An 18,946-nucleotide genomic window follows, 5' to 3' on the forward strand; every position below is an offset into this window, starting at 1 on the left:
CAGTTGTGGGGCTCAAAATGATCTAAATTATTAACTTAGCAGTAGAGTCGCGTGTAGATTATATTGACCACCGAAACTGCTCATCCATTTCTGCTACTGACTGTACCGTAATTTACAAATTAATAAGTTTGAAAAAAAAACCGAGTGCGTATTTAATCGAAGCGAAAAAGTTGGGACACTGGTGCTGAAAAACACACTATGGCATTTCTATTCTTATTAGATCTGTGTTTACAGGTAATCTTGTTGTAAGGCGCCATCTATGAGAGTATTTCTGAACGAAATTGAACATTCCTTTAGTCCAGACATAATGCTAGATCAAAACAAGAGATGGCGTTGATTGTTAATGTCCTCAAACATCCTATTTAGTCCTTCAGCTAGATTATCCGATTACAAAATATAGGACATGTACATATTTTTTCTTTTGTCAAATTAAGCAAAAAATATGAATCAAGGGTGTCAGTGCCAGTGCGTAGCGCGGCGGAGGGACATGATCGGCGTACCATCAGCCAAATAAATGGTCTATTTTTAAACAAGTTCCTATCAAACGAATATGTCGCTAAAGTCGACCTTTCAAGTTGACAGACACGTCTATTGGCACTATTGTTTTATGACATGCAAACGATTATCAACTATATTTGGCTGATGGTACATCCAAAACAATCAGGTTTATACCAGTCATTCGCTCATCGCCCCGCTTCCCACGTGCTGAACATCTCGTGCACCTATCACTCAGGCTCCGATTCTGGTTCCGGTTCCGTTTCTGGTTCCGATAAACTAAATCGAAAACATCTGGTTGCACTTTCGGTTCCGATAAAACCACATCCGTTACATGCCTGATATGGATCAATAGCAGGTTTAAGATCGGCGTGACGTCATACTTACGTACACTAAGGCATGACGTCCATGCCCCCACCTCCAGAACTTTGAAGCACTTCATCTTTGCAATTTTTTGCTTGACTGACAATAGAAAAAATGTCCAATACTTTATTATCCAAATTGGCAGACTAAATAGAACATTATGGTATTGCCCAGAAATCTACTCGGTTCATGCTCTTATACAATTTGTTCTCATAAATTATCTAGACGTGCATTATGAGGTCGTAAATGGGCATTTACACAAAAAAGTGTACCTTTTCTTTTTCTAATTTTAGAAAAAAATGTGCTTTTTCCTATTCAGAATCAAGAGCACAATCGATTCCGATAGTTAGCCTCTTCAACACCTCAAAACAAACGAAGTGACGCGTTATACCTACGCCACAGAAAAACCAGCGAAAAACCAACTTGATTTTTAATTCCATTTCAGAAGGATTAATTTCGAGTTGAATGTTGGTCATGTAGATGATCGTGGCGTGTCAGGCCAACAACAGCATCCTAGCAATGTTTGCCGGCAGGTTGGATGGAGTGTATCTCAACGACTGCATTGCGCTCCATATAATTAGGCAGTAATGCATACTAACACTAGACGTAAGGCAACTCTATATACTAACTCTGACATGTATACTTTATTTTGATTTTGATTGTGACTATGTAATTTAAAATATTGTTATTTTGTTTGCCTTGAGTTTTGAAATAAATATTATTATTATTCCATTGGCTGTCACGACTGGATGACTGGGGCGGTGAAAAAGTTAAAAAATATTCCAAATAAAAACGTTAGTTAGTGACTTTTTTTTTATACACTCGATATGAAATACATATTGAAAGAAAAGGTACACTTTTTTTTAAATACGCCTAAATTCCTGGACGTACCTTACCCGAAGCTGCCAAATATTAATACTCGGGACACTCAGCGCGCATCAAAAGTACAACAGATAACTGTCATTACCAATAAATTACACAGCGTTTCTATATAACAGCAGCAACGGAATAGAACATAAAAAAACTCAAAGGTATGTTTCAAAGAAATTTTAAATCGTCTCGATGATTGAATACACAATTCAATATTATTTACAATTATTTTTATATTTACAACTGTATTTGCCCGACACATCAAAAATGTATTTATAAAGTTCTTAATACCAAATAGGTGTTAAGTACAATCGAAGGCAGCACGAGATAAAAATAACGGATAAAGAAACTAAAATATCACAAATTCGATTGTTGTCACATTTAAATATTTTAATTATAACTAGTACATACTGAAAGAATAAAAAAAAAACGAAATAAAGATGGGCGCCTGCGAATAGAAATACAGTGATGTGTATTTTATCTTTATCATATACAAATTGATCGATAAAAAGCTTATGCTGCGGCTACGTTATCGGGATTCGGCGAATGTTCGACCTGTGCCGACATGTATAGCCACGCAGTTCGCTGTAACGCGAATCATCCGGGCGAACTCGAAGTGTTCGGGCTCCCGTCGGTTTTTACCGCACATCAAAGGGATTGTGGCCATGTAGTTCGTGTTCGTTGTATCAAGAACTTTCAACTTATATAGCGACACGAATCTTCGCCCGATAATGTAGCCCCAGCATAGCTGGAACTTCGTGTTCTTTGAATTACAAAATACATGCGTCAAGCGTCAAAGTTGAAATCATCATCCGAAATATCGTCTAACTCCATCGGCGTATTGTTTTTAGGCAAAAGATCGTCTAGAGTTATTTTCTCATTATCTGTCTTCTCTTTCCCTTCACCTATATGAGTGTCCAAAGCATCCATCAACATACGATCATCCATCTGATTTGAATGTTCTCCGTTAGTCAAATGATCGTTTGTATCTTCATTTCTTGAATTTTTGTTGATAATATCTTCGATGCTTGATATAACCTCGTCTATGTATTTATCTGGATTTTTGTCTGTATCGCCTATTAAATTTTCTATACTATGTTTAATTGGACTTTCGTTAGTTATTTTCTTTGTTTCTTTTATACTTTCTCCAAAGTTATCACTGGTTGTAATACCGTTTACAGCAGAATTTTGGAGTTCTTTTTCCGGTGAATTTTGTGCTTCAAAACTTGGTTCTTCTAATACGTTTTTACTAACATCCCAATTTTTAGTTTCATCCTCTATTCTATGTAATTGTGTATTTTCATTATATTTGGTATCTACATTACTATTAATACAGTCACTATGTGTATTTGTTTCACTATTTAGGTTAACGGCATTTAAGTCTTCATTTAGGTTATCTAAATGACTATTTATGTCATCATTTTTGATATCTTTATGACTTATATTGAAATTATCATTTTGTGTATCAGTCTCACTATTTTGTTGCACGTCGTTTTCATTTTGTGTTTCTGAATTATTAATAACAGGATCATCATCTATACTTAAATTGTCATTAAGAATTTTTGAATGATCTGGATTTACATTCTCATGCTTATTGTTTTGCGTTGCTAAATCATCATTCATGACAATATTTTCATGATTATTTTTAGACTCTAAATTTTCGTTACTTATTTCAGAGTCATTATTTGTAACAACATTATCATTATTAGAATTTTGCTGCACATTATCAGATTTGTGTGAATTATCTAAATCATTAATATTTTGATTCTCATGCTTACTATTTTGTGTCTCTAAATCATAATTTATGTCAGTGTTTTCATACCTATTTTTAGTCCCTAAATTATCGTTACTTACTTCAGAGTCATTATTTGTAATAGCATTACCATTATTAGAACTTTGCTGCATATTATCAGATTTGTCTTGATTATCTAAATCATCAATATTGTTTTCTGAATGATTAAGTTCTGCGTATTTATAATCTTCTTCAGTACTTAAATGATTATTTTGTACGTTTGTTTCGTTGCAATCTTTAAAATGATCATCATTATTCTTACCATCTACACTTGTGAAATTCCGGATTTCATCATTATTTATTTCAACATTCTCATCTTTGTTCTTATCATCTAAATCATTTTTCGTTTCTGTATCATTTGTTTCCATGTTATCGCCCATTCTTTCACAAACCGCTTCATTACGAGTATTATCGCGACTTTCTGATTCTATTAAATGTAATTCGGTACTAATATCACTAGCACTAACAACCGTATCAGTACCTTCATTTTCAATTTCAACATCATTCAGATCTTTTAATTTGTCAATTTCGTTCAAACTTTCATTTCCAGCAATTACATTAGAATTACTTTCATTCTTATCATTTATATGTACATCATTTGAGCTCCTAGCTACATTGTCGTTTCCCAATTTAAAGTTAGGTACAAAATTAGGTACACCAATGATATCATTAATAGCAATAGCTATCAAGCTGTCTTTTCTATTTCGACGAACACAATCATTATTTAAATCATCATTCAAACTACTTATAATGTTATTTATGTCACTATCGATACTAAAGTCATTAACAGAATCGAACGCATCAATTTCCTCTTTTCTTTTTTTTCTAGGTACTTTGCCGAGCATATTTTTGGAAAATATTTTCTTTAGACACAAAGTAGAGAGGCTATCAACTGTTTTGATGATGCTATTGCTGTCACTGTCGTCACTGTCCCAGTGCGTGTATCTGTCTCGCTCGGGCTTGTCTCTGATTGGTCCGCGCGCGGCCAGGATTCTTCGGAGTGGCTTAGGCTTGACTGATTTGAAGCGAATGTAGGGATAAAGGTAGTTCTTATCTAGACCATGGTTCTGAAAAGAAAAATAATGCATTTTTATTTATTCCAGGGTTCGTCAATCTGATAAATTATGGTAAGAACATTTTAATTCAGTAGTCCTAAAAAATTCGTGTAAAAAATAATTAATTTAATATGTATTAAAGTAAGAACTGAAATGGAAATTAAACAAAAAAAATGTTTATTCTATCACCGATTATCACCACTGTGCTGCAGGAATTAAAGTGTGAGTGGTTTGAGCTTAAATCAATCTTAGATTTTCAGGGTAACAAAATGATAGTATATTTCTACATACAATTAGCGCTATCTAGGCAGCATTTCGCAAAATATAAGCAAAAAATTGTTTTTATTGTGTGCAATAGTAAAATTATTCAATATATATCATGAAACTATGATTTATTCTTCTCGGTATCTCGTCTGTTAATTTGGATATCTTCAGGGGACCCGGGATCCTGGGGTCCTCTTTGGGCGCCTGTCGGGATTTTGGGTCATCTTTGAGCAACTGACGGGACTTAGTCTTCTCTGGGCGCTAGACAAAACTTGGGGTCCGCTTTGGGCACCAGACGAGACTTGGGGTCCTCTTTGGGCGCCTGACGGGACTTTGGGTCATCTTTGAGCATCTGACGGGACTTAGTCTTCCCTGGGCGCCAGACGAGACTTAGGTACTTTCTGAGCGCCACACGCGACTTAGGGCCTTTTTTGGGCGCCAGACACGACTTGGGTCTCTTTGGGCGCCAGTCAAGGCTTGGGGTCCTCTTTGGCGCCAGTCGAGACTTGGGGTCCTCTTTGGGCGCCCGTCGAGACTTGGGGTCTTTTTTGGGTGCCAGTCGACTTGTTTCTAGTCTACTTATTAGTAGGATTGTATGGACCGCCGCCAATCAACGCCTGGCCCTTTACTACGAAGTGTAAAACTCGAACTTCGTATGTTGCCGTTCCGCTGACGCTTATGTCATTTAATACGCGAGTGAAAGGGACGGTGCGATACGAACTTCGTTCGAGTTTCGTAGTAGCCCCTCTGATTCCCCTCTGTCCACTAGGATCTACTGCATGGCTCCATTGATGGATCCTAGTCTTTTTTCCTCTACCCGAGTCCATCGTACCAGCCAGTTCCAAATAATGGATTCTAAGACACTTTAACCCTTCGTATGTTTAAGACATCCGAGTCAAATTGAATCAGCAGAATTTGTGTTTATTAAAACAGAAGAGACTAGAATTCAGTACTTCTTTTAGTTCCCGCCAACGAGGGGTTATGGTGCACTTGGGTCTTGCAATGAATAAATTGTTCGCTTACCGGTTTAACAGTGGAGGCGTCGACGCGGCCGCCGGTCCTTGCGAGCAGGTCGTCGCAGCGAGCGATCCGGACCTGCATGGGCTTCAGGCGCCGGAGCACGTCCGGGTCCGCTATCAGCCCTCCTGCGGCTGCAATTAAAAGTTTATTTGAACGAGCAATTCTTGTATGTTTATTTACTTTTCTCAAAAATGACCGTAAAAGTCTACATTATTCCTTACATATCAGAATTCAGAAGGCTAAGTGCATAGTTTATGGTCAGCGAGAAATTAAAAAGATTGCAGGCGCGCTAGCTGACAATAATTTATTATTTTCGAGTATCAAACTTTTTAAAAAGTATAAACGGCCATGTTTATGTTGGCACGAGTCGTATACAGCCAACTCAAATGGCTGCTAATTTTATTTTGTTGGATCTCCAGACTTTTTTTATTGGCTCTAAAACAGCTTGTGGTGTTTTCGGTGGAAAAATACACCTGCTGTTTATTCTAATGAAACAAAGGCGGGAAAGCATGAACAATTTTATTGGAATAAAATTTAAATATATTTTTATGAGAAAAGATTTATTCTAATTTCGTTGTTTTTCTTCACCATTTTTGAGGAAAGCTTTATATTAGTCTCGGCTAGAATAACAATTACTGGCTTCGTATTAGTTATAGCAATTGGCTACTTCCAGGCCACGACAATAATCTACTATTACAGGTGAAACAATTAGCTATTTAGTGTATGTTACTTATGTCCTTTAAATAAAGAGACATAAGCGATACACTTTGTCAGAAACGTGTCTGTCAACTTGAAAAATCGACTTTAGCGACATATTCGTTTGATAGGAACTTGTTTAAAAATTGATAGACCATTGGCTGATGGTACCTCACAAAATCATACTTTTTATAAGCTTTTATTTAGTTTCACCTGTCCCGTTGTCTGTCTGTCTGTAATCAAATCATGCAAGTTAAATGCGACCCACTTCCAGTAGTTGGATGAGATGAGAAATGCGAATGGAAATATTGCTATCAGAAGAAAAAAGATTTTATCAATAATATCACCCTCCCCGCCCCCTGATAAATACAGGAACTCACGTTTCTTGTATGTGCACGTTTTCTGGTGCGCCTTTAGTGTTCTCTGCGTCAGGTACCCCCGCGAACACTTCGAACAATTACCTGAGAAAAAAGGACGTTTAACTCGTTAGCGATTTGTGAGTCAACAACCTCCCACCACCACTTTCACGATGATCGACCCTCGAGGATTTCTCTCCCCCAGCGGTAACGAACAATAGCAATAGCGTGTAGGTGTATTTATAAAGTATAGCTACAGCCACTAATGTAACAAACAAATGGCTATATAGTTACAACATTTCTTTACTAGGGTACATTAGTAAAATATGAACAATGCCATTTTTTTTTCCAATACTGCTAAATGGATACCAAAGGCAAGAGCTCATCTTAAGGATCTCAAAAAAGTCATCTCTTTAGTTGGTTAGGTTATTGGTAGCACTCACCCCCCGGCCTGCCGTCGACGCCCTGGCACCTGTGCGCGTCCATGAGGGTGCTGGTGATGAAAGTCTTCCAGCACCGCTCGCACTTGACGTCCGGTATCAGGTCGTACGGCATGCACAGGCCATTGCTGATGTGGCTGGAACAACAGGGATGGTTATAGAGCCGCAGGGATGCTTACAGACTCGCAGGGATGTTAACACAGACCCGCAGGGATATTAGCGCGGGCTCGCAGGGATGTTCACAGACCCGCAGGGATGTTAAAACAGACCCGCAGGGATGTTTACAGACCCGCAGGGATGTTAAAACAGACCCGCAGGGATGTTTACAGACCCGCAGGGATGTTAAAACAGACCCGCAGGGATGTTAAAACAGACCCGCAGGGATGTTAAAACAGACCCGCAGGGATGTTAAAATAGACCCGCAGGGATGTTTACACAGACCCGCAGGGATGTTTAAACAGACCCGCAGGGATGTTAAAACAGATCCGCAGGGATGTTTACAGAACCGCAGGGATGTTTACAGAACCGCAGGGATGTTAACACAGACCCGCAGGGATGTTTAGACCCACAGGGATGTTTAAATAGACCCGTAGGAATATTTACAGACCCACAGGCATGTTTACAGTCCAGCAGAGTTGATTACAGACCTTATATTTATAAAAACCCGCAGGGATGTTAACAGACTCGCAGAGACGTTAACATAGCCCCGCAGGGAACTTTACACAGCTTCGCAGATATGTTTACACAGGACAACCGGCACAGAATTATGTAACGAGCGTAAGTTACGGTGCTTTATTCTGTGCTGTGCAGTGTCAAAAATTACGTTAATACTTGAATGCCCCGAGTAAAGGGGAGGCCTCCTCCAACTGCCTCCATTGGACCCTGTCAGCTGGAGGAGGCCTAAAAGACACACCGAACTGAGGGATTTTTATGACAACATACACAAAAATAGTACAAGGAAACTACCAGTTCAAAACAAAAAGGGCTATATTATATTATAAAGGAGAGGAGGAGGGCATAGAAAATGTACCTGTCATAGTCGGGCAGCGTCTTATAGTCTTCGAAGCAGCGGCGGCAGTGGTACGGGAACGTGGCGGCGCGGTGGTAGCGGTGGTGCGTCGCCGCCTCTTCCGTGGTCACGAACCACTTGCCGCAAGGGTTGCACGCTTGGCTGTCAAAAATTATAGCAGTGTTAACAGTTTAAAAAATATTTGTGTTAAAATAGGCAATGTTTAATGCCAGCTCTCTTTTACCCGACCTGTATATTTTTTGTATACAGTATGCACCACAGTCATTTTATTTATATTTTATTTTTGTTGACGATCATTTGTGAATTCATTTGATAATTTTTATTTTAATACTATACGACAATTAACACAATTAGTCCCAAACTAAGCAATGCTTATACAGTCAAGGGCAAAGATATCGACACGGCCAAAGTTGCAAAAATATGTATACGCGACTCTATGCATTTAGCATTAAGGCCGTGTATACATATTTTTGCAACTTTGGCCGTGTCGATATCTTTGCCCTTGACTGTACTATGGATACTAGGCAACGAATAGTCATAATGTCATACTGACACAGAAACATATATACTAAAACGGATATCTAAACTAAATGTCCAAGACCCAAGAACAAACATTCATATTATTCATGCAAATATCTGCCCCGACCGGGGATGGAACCTGGGACCACCTTGGTCATCCGGTCATCCCTTATATTTTTGACACGTATAAAATATAATACGTGATTTTCATTTAGAAATAAATAAATCTATGTGATGTAAACGTGGTGGCCGAGTGGATTGACCTATGGCTTCTCAAGCAGAGGATCGTGGGTTCAAACCCCGGCTCGCACCTCTGAGTTTTTCGAAATTCATGTGCGAAATTACATTTGAAATTTACCACGAGCGAGAACATCAAATCAAATTCAATGGTTTGTGTGAAGTTCCCAATCAGCACTGGGCCCGCGTGGGAACTACGGCCCAAGCCCTCTCGTTCTAAGAGGCCTGTGCCCAGCAGTGGGACGTATATAGGCTGGGATGATGATCATGATGTAAACGTACGAATGCTCGTCACTGCCCCAATAGCAATAGAGATGACAGCAGGGTGTCGTCTATTGGGCACTAGCGTGTCGAGCATTCGTACGTTTACCTTGTCTATGGTAATGTAATAACTCACCATAGTTTGGTGTACGTCACTAGATGGGTTTTCAAATGATTGGAGAGCCCGCTGTGCGATTTGAATGGCGTATCGCAGATCGTGCAGTGGGGAGTCGTCTTTGGCGGAGGCTCTTCAACCTAAAAAAAAAAAAGTTTTGAAGACACGTGAATCTTTAAGATCCTTTTTTAAGGAAACAGGTATCCTAACCCTGCCGTCGCTTTATGTTTTTGAAATAATCATGTATGTTAGGAAGAACATAGGTGATTTTCCCACTAACGTCGATAAGCCAAAGGCTACTAGAAACACAGGGAAGCTTAAATCTTACAGACTGGCTAAAACCAAAAAGTCGTTTCTGGGAAATTGCATACGTTTTATAATAAAATTCCAAAAAATATTATAAAAGAAACGGATACAAAATTCAGATCTATTGTCAAGAAGACATTGAAGGCGTATTATAAAGTTAATGATTGTATCATGGACAGGGATATTTGGAAATAATTCCGATCCGCATTAGCGATCCCTTCAAATAGCGAACCTACTGTGTTAAAAATAAAGTTGTGTTAAATACTTGTGATGTATACGTATCATTTAATAATATTGTAAATCTATAAATATATATATATATATATATATATATATAATATATATATATATATAATATAATATATATATATATATACCTCGTTGAGTTTCTTGCCGGATTCTTCTCAGCAGAGGTTTTTCCGAACCGGTGGTAGATTTTTTTTGACATTCATAAGTGCTTGTTATAGCCTAAATTGAATAAAGATATTTTGACGTTGACTTTTGTTAAATATGTAACTATTAATACAAGTTTTTTTTGCTGACTGTACTTGCCTAGTCATCTAAACTACATTAATGTACCAAATTTCGAGTCGCTGCTATAAGCCACTGAGGAATTCCATCCTTTGGAGACTAACCTGGCCGGACTACCAGGATGTCACTGCCAGATTATTGTATTGTCACCGGGTTTACATAAGTATGCTAAATTATAAGTCATTCTGACTATTGGAAGTGGGTCGAAATTCAGTTGTAATATTTGACCCGCACATACATGTGGGATCGTGTGAAGGAAAACAAACTTTTGTAAAAGTAAAAAAAAAAAGTTTATTGGAAATTAAATGGAATAAATAAATAAATAAATATCATGGGACACTTGACACCAATTGACCTAGTCCCAAACTAAGCAAAGCTTGTACTATGAATACTAGGCAACGGATAAACATACTTATATAGATAAATACGTACTTAAATACATATTAAACACCCAAGACCCGAGAACAAGCGTATTATTCATACAAATATCTGCCCCGACCGGGAATCGAACCCGGGACCTCAAGCTTCGTAGTCAGCTTCTCTAACCACTTGGCCATCCGGTCGTCAAAATCGGAATAAGTCAGTTAGTCGCTCTTTTTACATCAATTATTCGTATAAAAATTCACCCTCATTCTCACATACATAAATACATTGCAAAGAGGTAATCTATTAGTAGGATGTGTAAATTCATTTCAATATAAACCCGCGGACCTTACCTTTGGTGGTGTTGATACCACGTTCAGCTTAGACTTGGACTTAAGTATCTTGAGGGGAACCGGGATCTTGGGATCTTCTTTGGGCGCCTGCCGGGACTTAGGGTCTTCTTTGGCACCCTGAAGAGACTTAGGGTCTCTAAGCGCCAGGCGAGACTTAGGGTCTTCTTTGGGTGCTGTCCGAGACTTGGGGTCTTCTCTGGGCGCCAGGCGAGACTTAGGGTCTTCCTTGGGTGCGGTTCGAGACTTGGGGTCCTCTCTGGGCGCCTGACGGGACTTGGGCCCCGGCTTGTATCTCGGTGGCGAGGGTTCCTTCACCAGCTCTTTTACAGGCTCTTTAAGGGTTGCCCTGAAATATTAGGCATTAGATTATTATAAAAGTTAACCAAACTACATAAACGCCGTGGTGGCCTAGTGGTTTGACCTATCGCCTCTCAAGCAGAGGGCCGTGGGTTCAAACCCCGGCTCGCACCTCTGAGTTTTTCGAAATTCATGTGCAAAATTAAATTTGAAATTTACCACGAGCTTTGCAGTGAAGGAAAACATCGTGAGGAAACCTGCACATACCTGCAAAGCAATTCAATGGTGCGTGTGAAGTTCCCAATCCGCACTGGGCCCGCGTGGGAACTATGGCCCAAGCCCTCTTGTTCTGAGAGGAGGCCTGTGCCCAGCAGTGGGACGTATATAGGTTGGGATGATGATGATGATGATGAAACTACATAAGGTAAACGTTCGAGTGCTGGTCATGCTAATGCCCAATGAATGACACCCTGCTGTTATCTTTCCTTGCTAATGACATAAAACCAACCTTACATATCCATACTAAATTTCAAGTTGAATCATAATATAAACTGTTATAGACTTTTTTCTAGCAAAGACGATGCTGGCCAGTCCATCACAATTTCTCTATCAGATCATTGTATTGTCACCGGATTTACACAAGTATGCCAAATTTCAGCTTAATAGATACCAGACCGAAAAGGTCTCGAATGCAGACCGAGGATCGGCAAGCGCGGCGTAGGACGTCCGCCAACGAGATGGACGGGTGACCTGGTTAAAGCCGCGGGTTCACGGTGGATGCAGTTCGCTTCCAACCGAAGCAACTGGAGGTCTATCTCTGAACCGATTTAGATGAATTTGGATATACAGATAGTTTGAGAGTCGGGGAAGGACATGGGATAGCGATAAACGAATTCTAAGCGGACGGAGTCGTGGGCAACAGCTAGTAAATAATATTAAAAAAATCAAAATATCCAACTGCTAAAAAATAAAACTGAAAAGAAAATAAACAAGTCTAGTTAGTCTAGACTAGAACTCTGTTAAGTAACTTAAAGTTGAACAGTCTGGACTCAACATAACCCTACTTCGGGTAGTAGGGTGAATAGGCCAATACAGTCGAACAAATTGAATCATGACTTCATGACCTTTTAATAATCAATTTCACTATGATTCCCTAAACCTATGATTGGTTTTTTGGAGTCTTTTTGTATTTTTTATTTCAACTCCAAATTTGTTACTTTTACGGGTATCCCGTGAAACCATATCGAAAATACAAACTGAGACATGGATGCACAGAAAAACCAGAAAAAGAGACCAGCACTGGGAATCGAACCCAGGTCCTCAGCAATCCGTGCTGCGTGCTATAATCCCTACACCACTGCTGGACAGGAATCTAGGTACTAGTAGTAGCTCAGTAGTCCAGCAGTGGTGTAGGGGTTTAGCACGCAGCACGATTGCTGAGGACCTGGGTTCGATTCCCAGTGCTGGTCACTTTTTCTGGTTTTTCTGTGCATCCATGTCTCAGTTTGTATTTCCCTAAACCTAGACAAAATATGAGATGTCAACATGACATTAGTAGCACAAAGGTTCCATGATTCAATTTGTTTGGCAGGACATAGGTACCTAGTTCTCTTCGGTATGATGCCAGGCCTGGGTGGTTCTGTCTCTTTTCTTTTCATCGAGCGAGGCACCAGCAACGAGTTCTCATCATATTTTTGATTATCCTGTAAAACAGATATACATAATGAATAAAAAAAGCCATAAAAAGATTTACTGTCATTTGGTGCAAATGGAAAATCGTCCACTTGAATTGACCATTTTGAATTTGGACCAAAATGAATATCAACCAAAGTGAATTTTGTCAAAACGTAATTCTGCCGAAAAATATTTACAACCAAATTTATTTTTGTTGCAAATTAATCAAACCCAAATGGAATATTGTCCATTATAAATTAGGAGCAAAATTAAATAAGCAATAAGTGAATGTTAATGTTAGATCTTGGCAACCTGATGATATTTTACTATGACGAGGATCACCCTATGTAGGGATGGGGTTTTTTTCTCATTTCATTGAAAGTTACAGGAAGAAGGTTACAGAAACATTATGTTACTAGCAATAATAGGTAAAACTAAAAGTAAAATTCCGATTCATAGGACGATCCTCGTCATAGGAAAAAATCATGACATCTGACAGAATATCAGCTCTGTGGCCACCCATAGCCGCAGTACATGCTGAGTCAGCGCCTATTCTCCACATCACATGGCTCTCTTAAATTGATAAATTAATCAATGTTTATTATTTTATTTAACTTTCGGAACTGTTGAATGTTAGTTATTAAGTCATTAATCATCATGATAATTTTTATGTTACATTACAATTGTTTGTTATTTATTAAGCCGTGTATGTGTTGTGGAAATAAAGTTTTTATCTATCTATCTATCCTCAGGTTGCCAAGATCTATTAAATGAGACATGTTTCTTTTCTGTTGATGGGTGGGGACAGTGCCCATAACAAATTTGCCCATTGGCCTTTACAGTGAAATCATCATCATCAGTAGACCCACTTGCTCGTTTGCCATCCAGTCGAATAAAAAAAAAAAAAAATGAAATTGGGTTTTCTGGCGTGCGAATCCGACTCGCACTTGACCTATTTTTATTTTCTCATTTATTATAATAATAGTATTTCAATATTTACCTGAATCAAATCATGCAGTTCTTTTCCTAAGCCTCTCACTGCTTTAATGAAATCATTGCTTTCTGTCCCTTTCTCTTGTTCTTTTTCTGCGACTTTTTTATTTCCTAGCATAATCTGAAAAAAAAAACCGTGGTAACATGAGAACTTGATAACAGAGACCATATTATTTGCTGTGAAGTTTAGTCATCCTACCTAACCTGGATCTTCTAAGGTAAACTAAGTTGAGAATCTCAACAGTTGGGTTTTTTTTTATTCAACTGGATGGCAAACGAACAAGTGGTCTCCTCATGGTAGGATATCACCACCGCCCATAAATATCTGCAACACCAGGGATAGGGCGCCTAAGATGGGATACCTCAAGTGCCAGTAATTTCACCGGCTGTCTTATTCTCCACGCCGAAACACAACAGTGCAAGCACTGCTGCTTCATAGCAGGATTAGCATATAATATGGCATAATATACAAAGCTCTACGCAGGGGGCGACACTAGCGCAAACCGCCATGACAACGTCAGTTCTCTTTATATTTTGTCGTCATGGCGGATCATGACCATGATATATACATCTAGTAACGATAGAGCTATATTTCCAAAAATGTAATTCAAATAATATGATATTATGACATCCTACGGACATTTAAGATGCTCAAAGAACTGTTTACGGTTTGTGCTAGTGCCGCACTCTGACGGCAGAAAATTGCAGTAAAATTCCCTATTTGTTGAGCTGGGAATCTGCTGAGTTGGGAATTTGATGAATTGGGATGGGACTCTATCGAGTTGAGAATCTGCCGAGTTGGGAATTTCTTGAATTGGGACTCTATCGAGTTGAGAATCTGCCGAGTTGGGAATTTCTTGAATTGGGACTCTATCGAGTTGAGAATCTGCCGAGTTGGGAATTTGTTGAATTGGGACTCTATCGAGTTAAGAATCTGCAGAGTTGGGAATTTCTTGAATTGGGACTCTATCGAGTTGAGAATCTGCCGAGTTGGGAATTTGTTGAATTGGGACTATCGAGTTCAGAATCTGCCTAGTGGGGAATTTGTTGAATTGGGACTCTATCGAGTGAGAATCTGCCGAGGGGAATTAGTTGAATTGGGACTATCGAGTTGAGAATCTGCCGAGTGGGGAATTTGTTGAATTGGGACTCTATCGAGTTGAGAATCTGCCGAGTGGGGAATTAGTTGAATTGGGACTATCGAGTTGAGAATCTGCCGAGTGGGGAATTTGTTGAATTGGGACTATCGAGTTGAGAATCTGCCGAGTTGGGAATTTGTTGAATTGGGACTCTATCGAGTTGAGAATCTGCTGAGTTGGGAATCTGCTCAGCTGGGAGTTTGTTGAGTTGAGAAGCTGTTTAGTTGGGAATTTGTTGAGTTTAGAAGTTAGTGAGTTGGGAATTGGTTGAGTTAGGAATCTATAGATTTGAGAATCTGCTGAGTTGGAAATTTGTTGAATTGGGAATCTATCGAGTTGAGAATCTGTTGAGTTGGGAATATGTAAGTTAAGAATCTGTTGAGTTGGGAATTAGTTGAGTTGATAATCGGTTTAGTTGGGAATCTGTTGTTGAGTTGGGAACCAGTTGACTTGAGACTCTATTGAGCTGGGAATCTGTTGAGTTGGGACATTTGACACTAATTGACCTAGTCCCAAACTAAGCAAAGCTTGTAACTATGGGAATCTGGGGGGAAAATCTGTATAATTGTGAACAAGCCGTACCGGGGTCGTTTTGGTGGCACTCTTGAGCACACGAACGGGGCGCGGCGGCGTCGGAGCCCTGCGTGCCGTGCGGCTGCTGCGGCTGGATACGCTGGAGGCCCGGGACTCCGCTGGCGACGGCACAGGGGGTTCCTGTTCGGCAAAAACATTGACTGTTTAAGAACTACCAGTGGTAGACAACCTGTGGCCCGTGACTCTTTTAGACCCGCGTCCTACACCCTCCAACGAGTTTATTTATTAATAAATAAGTTATGTATCTACCTACATAAATAAATAAGTAATTAACGTTTTAAACTTTCGTGATTTTCACTCATAGTCAAAATAGATTCTACTTAGACTCACGGCCACTGTAATGTTGCTGAGACGTCGAGGTAAATATTACTCGTGTGTGTTAGCGTGATAAGTCCTGTGCGTGTTATTTTGACAAATAAGTAATTACATACATATACATACATACATAAAAATCACGTGCATAATAAGAGACAAAACGTTACGCCTCGGAGCCACTTTTAGCAATTTTAGGTTAAGTTTGACAAACGGTACATTTTGACAGTGCTAGCCTGTTTACGTACCTTAATTTGTCCTGTTTACGACATCCATGAAAAATAAGAGTGTTTCCACAATTTATTTGCAAATTACAAAGATAACATGCATTGCAGACTCAAACGTCACACTAGTTTTGTACGAGACTTATTTTGAGTGCTTGCAATTTGTTGTTGTTTATACTACTACTGTAAAATTTACTTTGCTCCAATATTTGCCCCAAATTTCATAATCTTCATTTGCCTCTTTCTGTTTGCTTTGTTTGTAACTTAAGTTCAGTGTTGCCACTTTATTGGCAAGTGTATCGAGTACCGGGATTTCGACTTGCAAGACATTTAAACAAAATACCGAATTGGAGCATAATTTTACACAGTGGGAGAGCAAAGCTCATTTTACGGTATCAAAATTTACAAGTGCCTTTGTTTCTTGCTTTGCCTCAGGAATGGAATTTTCTTCAGTGAAAACTCAGAATAATTTTTAAACGGTGTATTATATAAAGGAATAAAAGGCCAAGAAAAAGGATAGAGTAAAAGCACCGTGGTGTCGAAGTGAAGGCAGGAGCCGGAACAGCCTTTATTTCAATTTTCCCATTATTGCGCCCTTGTCTGCCAAAAGGTTGCCGACGTGTGGTCTAAGTGCATCTCACAATGATGCCATTAAGCCATTAAGTTTTATTACAGAGTTCTGATGCATGTCCGACGTCACCTGGCACTACTTTTCCCCCAATTAAAACGTCTGGCAATGTTATATTCGAATTAAATACATAATTAGCTATAATATCACACCAAACCCAAAACAAACATACTGACTCACTCACTCACAAACATTCACATTTATTTTATTATCTCTTAGACCATTCTAACAGTACCTCAACATTAACATTATCTTCTTCCTTCTTAGAGCATTTGGGGCCAGCCTTGCTCTTCTTTGGTGCAGGCTTGTCCACACATGCCAGTGCCTTGTCTCCGAGGGTACAGTCGCCAGGGCTTGACTGGACTGGCTAAAATCAAAAAGTTGTTTCTTGGGAGATTGCATACGTTTTTATAATAAAATTCCAAAAAATATTACCAATGAAATGGGTACAAAATTCAGATCTATTGTCAAGAAGACATTAATATCCAAGGCGCATTATAAAGTTAATGATAATATCATGGACAGGGATATTTGGAAATAGGTTTCGATCAGCTTTGGCAATCCCTTACTTCAAATAGCAAACCTATTGTGTTAAAAATAAAGTTGTGTTAAATACTTCTGATTACTGAAGGAAACTTGAAAACTTTATTTTGATTGCCCAGTACTTTATATAAAAAAGAAAAAGTAATAGATGCACGGGTAAAGGAGTCAGCTAGACTAGCCGTGTAGTAGAGTAGAGGTGAGGTGATTCAAAAATTAAATACAAAATAATCTTTAGTTTAATTCTGGCCTTCCTCTAAAATATTGGTCTCTAGTACACCATGTAATCTAGTACACCACTGGACTAGACGATAGAGATTCTTGACTCAATGTTGTACAGTCACCATCACCAAGCGTGCATAAATATCTGACTCTGTTTCTAGGGCCGGAAGGATGTGTTAGATATTTTTGCACGCTCCACTGTGGCAGATATTAATGCTGATGACTGTACCATTGGTGCCAATGACTGTTTATTTATATATACATGCATTCAAGGCACAGAATAAATTATTATTGACATACCTCACTTTTTTTGACAGTTTGTAACGGTAGTCCCAAACGAGTCCTTGTCCGTATGTTTGTCTGTCTGCTCTGCTTCAGGAACTCATAATAATCGTTGACCTTATCAACGCACAGCTCACATATTAGAGGAGGCATTCTGTCATCCGATCGTACCTGGAACATAACGATATAAAAAACAATCAATGTAAAGAAAATGAAAGTGCTCATGTGAAACTGGTTTAAAAGATTGTTACGTGTTTGATTGCAATGGTAACTTGCTAGTTAGTTATTTTGCTAGTATATTTGGGAAGTTTTAGAGTATTACCAATTCAAATTTATGTTAAAATTTAATGTTTATTGGCACAGTAAAGTTTATGTTTTGATGCGTAAGCACACGTTCTAGATAAGTTTTACACCAGTTTTGTTGCACTTAGAATAGATATGGGGTTGTTTACATATTAATTTACCTCTAATTGCAAGCATTCTTGAATTTTCTGCACTAATTCTACATCGGAAGTGTCTAAAGCGACAATATTTTGGATGATAGGCATTCGATAGCCTCCACCAGCGCCGCATATTCGACACGCGCGGTATATTTCATAGATAGTCTGCTTTTCTAATTTAGATATCGTAAGTCGTTCCATTTTTACAATATTTTGTGATAATTAACTCAGGAATTGCGATCAAAACACAAAAAAATACGTCGACGACATCGCTTGCCGCTACAACGTCGCCATTTTTTTTTATTTCTTATTTCTCCCCTGTCTGTGGCAAACTAAAGAAGGTAAAGAAACATAGTCCATACAACAACAATTTATGTACAAAAAAAGATTCTGAGCCATGTCTCTTGTGTTATTGTAATAAAAATTTCTCATCCGAAAAATATACTAACCGACTTCAAAAAATCCACTGTAAGTAATCAATTTACAGGAACCGCAAAACAAATGTTTCATCATTTATTTGCACGAGAACAAAGTT

At 38.8% G+C, this 18,946-nt stretch overlaps 1 protein-coding gene across 1 annotated transcript; it reads right to left on the minus strand.

Moving 5' to 3' along the window:
• Window positions 1-18,718, minus strand: LOC141444600 (uncharacterized). The gene is made up of 13 exons (XM_074110169.1): window positions 18,436-18,718; window positions 17,990-18,142; window positions 17,163-17,294; window positions 15,752-15,883; window positions 14,038-14,151; window positions 12,966-13,066; window positions 11,067-11,412; window positions 9,535-9,653; window positions 8,382-8,522; window positions 7,355-7,488; window positions 6,936-7,016; window positions 5,863-5,990; window positions 1-4,587 (listed from the first exon to the last, which is right to left on the minus strand). Exons 1-13 carry the CDS (start codon window positions 18,610-18,612, stop codon window positions 2,515-2,517), a joined length of 3,831 nt encoding a protein of 1,276 aa, XP_073966270.1. The 5' UTR covers window positions 18,613-18,718; the 3' UTR covers window positions 1-2,514.
• Between the last annotated feature and the right edge of the window lie 228 nt (window positions 18,719-18,946).

The sequence above is a fragment of the Choristoneura fumiferana genome, chromosome 30 (genome assembly GCF_025370935.1).
Source record: "Choristoneura fumiferana chromosome 30, NRCan_CFum_1, whole genome shotgun sequence".
NCBI lineage: Eukaryota > Metazoa > Arthropoda > Insecta > Lepidoptera > Tortricidae > Choristoneura > Choristoneura fumiferana.